Source organism: Hordeum vulgare, chromosome 3H (genome assembly GCF_904849725.1).
Source record: "Hordeum vulgare subsp. vulgare chromosome 3H, MorexV3_pseudomolecules_assembly, whole genome shotgun sequence".
Lineage (NCBI taxonomy): Eukaryota > Viridiplantae > Streptophyta > Magnoliopsida > Poales > Poaceae > Hordeum > Hordeum vulgare.
In genome coordinates, this window is record NC_058520.1 from 475,863,438 (window position 1) to 475,866,949 (window position 3,512).

The window sequence follows — 3,512 nt, forward strand, 5'->3', positions numbered from 1 at the left end:
AGGGTTTGGCAAATGATTTGTCAGTGGAAAAATCGGTAGGTCTGGGTGGAAAAAGTTGGTGGCACCGATTTTGCTGGTTTGGCTTGGGACAGAGATGTTTGTGGGAGAAATGAGTGAATATTTTTTGTGGCTATCTCTAAGCACTTGAGCAACCAATTCATCATAGTACCTCAACCCCTTTTAATAATATTGGCTTTCCTATATACTCAAAAGTGACTTCTCACAAATGTAAAATGTAGAGTCTTTTTGCTTGAAGCTTGAGCCAATCCTATTCCTTCCCTTGCATCAAGGGGTTTCTTCTCACAATCCTTTGGCCAGTGCATCTTTGAACTTTTTTGAAATATACTTAAATAAGATTATTAGTTCAATGATATATATGTTGTGATTAATTACCAAAACTACCTTAGGGAGCAATTGTGCTTTCACCTTGCCAGCGAACCTACGACGGGTCAGACCCGAGAGGCTAGAGGAGGATTGAGCGCCTGCATGTGGCACCAAGGGATTGCCCAAACTTGCTGGACTGGCACCCAGCGAGTCCATGGCAAACGCAGTCTGTCGGCGGACGGATTCGCCAAATTCCATCGATAGAATGTGCAAATTTTCATCAAATTCTGCCGCCGCCGCAGATCCACCAATGGGCCTCCCACACCGGGACGAAGATCCACCCGATTCCACCCAAACAGACGCGCGCGTACGTTGGACCGACTTTTCTACTCGTCGTGACCCAAGCGGACGCGCGCACATGAAATGGGTCAGCGGCTGGAGTTGCTCTTAGGCAAACTCCAGCGCGCAACCCTATCATGTCCGCCCGCGTCCGTTTGGGGCAAAACGAACACACCAGGCGGCCCAGCGCGCGGGCGCAAACGGACATTTGTCCGTTTTGTGTTCGCTTTCGACCCATTCCCGACCCAAACTTGGTCCGATTTTGAGGTGAAACGGACAGCGCACGGACGCCGCACGGATGGGAGGGACGCGCGCGCTTGCCCTCCCCTGGCCCGCCCGTCGGTAGCACAAAGTAGCATAGCCTTCCCACCCCCACGCCTCATTCCATTTCGTCCCCCCCCCCAAAAAAATCTCCCACGCCCTGTCCTCCCCTCCGTCCACCACCCTCCCACCATGGACGATCCCCCGTCGAATTCAGGCGACCCGGTCGTCCCCCGGCCACCAAGGCGAAGAAGAAGAAGGCGCCCCATGATACGAAGAAGCCGTGGTCGGAACTCACGCCGGAGGAGATCGCAAAGCTAAATGCAGAATCGGCCAAGAGGCGGAACCGACAGGCGAAGGCGAAGAGGAAGGACGTCGCGGCCGCGTACGCCATCTAGCTCGATGTGTTAGAGGCCGCGCGTGAGAAGGTCGATGCTCAAGAGAAGGAGGACATCGTCAGCAAAGCGCACACCCTCCTCATGATGGGGTTGTGTCGTCCGACAAGCTTCGCGGCTGCGCCCGTCGGGCCGGCGATCACAGGCTCGTCGGTCGTCCGGCCTCCGCAGTGCCCCTCCCCGACATCGTCGACCACGCCATTGTCGCCCGATTTCCCTCCATCAAGGTGCCAAGCCCAGACCCGTTTGTCGCGGTCGCCGGAAGTCAGCGTGATCGCGCCGTCCACGCCGCGCCCCTCGGCTGTCATCAACCTCAACGTCACGCTGGGGTCCTGCAAAGGCGTCCGCTCGTCCGTGGAGATGCAAAGAAAGCAAGCCTGACCGCCGTCTAGGACGGCTATGTTGCCATCGTGATCTACAGCCACTTGCATGAACTATTGATCGTGGCTATTCGAATGTTTGTGTTCGAAAATGAGACGGACAAGATGCGATCAAGGATGCGTCCGCGCGTTGAACGTATGACCACCGCATCCCAGAAATGGTCCGGACACGATTTCATCATCCGTCCCAAACGAACAGAATCGAAACAAAACGGACCGTTCGGTTAAGGTCGCGCGATGTGGAATTGGCCTTATGACCTGCTTTTCCACACCTCGTTGGTGGAGTCAACTTGTACCAACGGAAGCTTGCATGCTCCATTTAATAACCGGCAATCCACAAGCCTGCCAAGTCCACCGGGCGGGGCGCATTTGCTCCGTTCCGTCAACCGTCTCACAGAACGAACAGCAACACGTACATGCCGCGCCCGGCCCGCCCAACACGACTTGTGCAAAATCCACCGTGGTATAACAAGACCACGCCATCATCTGGCGACGGACCAGACTTTCCTCCCATATCTGCTTGCTTCGGGTCTTTGGTCCATACGTACGCCATGGCGACCGTCGGGATCGGGCCGTACAGCGCTGCCACAGCGGGCGAGAAGAACGAGCCGACGAGGCCGCTCGCCTACCCGTCCCCGTCCATCCACCCCGCGACCGGCGACGACATCGAGGTCCAGGATGCCGCGGCAACCACGGGCAAGCGCCGGCGCTCCATGCAGTGCCTCCGCAGGCGCCGGTCCGTGCTCTGCTGCGGCGGCTGCTGCGTCGCCTCCGTGGTCATCGCCGGGATCGTCGCCCTCGTGCTCGCGCTCACCGTGTTCAAGGTCAAGGATCCCGTCTTCACCATGAACGACGTCACCCTGGAGGACGTCGACGGCGAGTTCCTCGGCGCGGACGACCGGCACCCGGTGTCCGTCAACGCCACGCTCAATGCCGACATCTCCATCAAGAACCCGAACGTGGCCTCGTTCAGCTACGACCGGAGCGAGACGAGCTTCTACTACAAGGGGGAGACGGTCGGCGTGGCGTACGCACCCGACGGCGAGGTCGGCGCCGGCCGGACGGTGCGGATGAACGTCACGCTCGACGCGCTCGCCGACCGGATCTCCCCCAACGTCAACGTGACCGACCTCATCTTCGGCCAGGGCCAGGACTACGACCTCACCAGCTACACGGAGATCAGTGGGAGAGTGGGCGTGCTGGGGATCTACAAGAGGGACCTTCACATCAAGGTGAACTGCTCCATTACATTGGAGGTCAGCGCCTTTAGCTCGGTGCAGAGTAAAAATACGGACTGTGTTGCAAACGTGAAGTGATCGATCACCCCTCCTGTTACTTTTTGTTCTCTAGATCCTCCATTTCTTTTTCTTCACACGTTTTTGAGATGGACCCACACTGTTTTAGGGGATTCTCATATAGTTATATCACGGTGCTCGACTTTATGAAAGTATATGTATAAATTAAGGACAAAACTTAGCCACTCAGAGCATTGCTTAGGCCAGTTATGGTCCACTCTGACAGAACAAGAGCCAAACCTACGAAATCGATTTCTAGACAGACTGGTAGGTTAACAACCTTGTTCTTTGTAGTCCTTTTGCTCACGCATGCTCTTTCTAGCATATTCTCGCTTCATCTACGCTATCTCTCACGAACAGTAACCTTATTGATCGTGACTCTCGATCACTAAAATTTACAAAAAGCATTAAGCATGCTGCATCGAGGCAGTGTACAAAGATGAGATAAGTCACCGCTAACAAGAAAGAGATAAACCATGCGGAAGGTATGCTGTGGTATTTCAGGACTCAAACACATG

At 55.4% G+C, this 3,512-nt stretch overlaps 1 protein-coding gene across 1 annotated transcript; it reads left to right on the forward strand.

Annotated features, from left to right (window-relative positions):
• The first annotated feature begins 2,063 nt into the window (after positions 1–2,063).
• Positions 2,064–3,179, forward strand: LOC123440226. Its single transcript, XM_045116796.1, has one exon. It carries the CDS (start codon positions 2,116–2,118, stop codon positions 3,013–3,015), a length of 900 nt encoding a protein of 299 aa, XP_044972731.1. The 5' UTR covers positions 2,064–2,115; the 3' UTR covers positions 3,016–3,179.
• Positions 3,180–3,512: the final 333 nt, after the last annotated feature.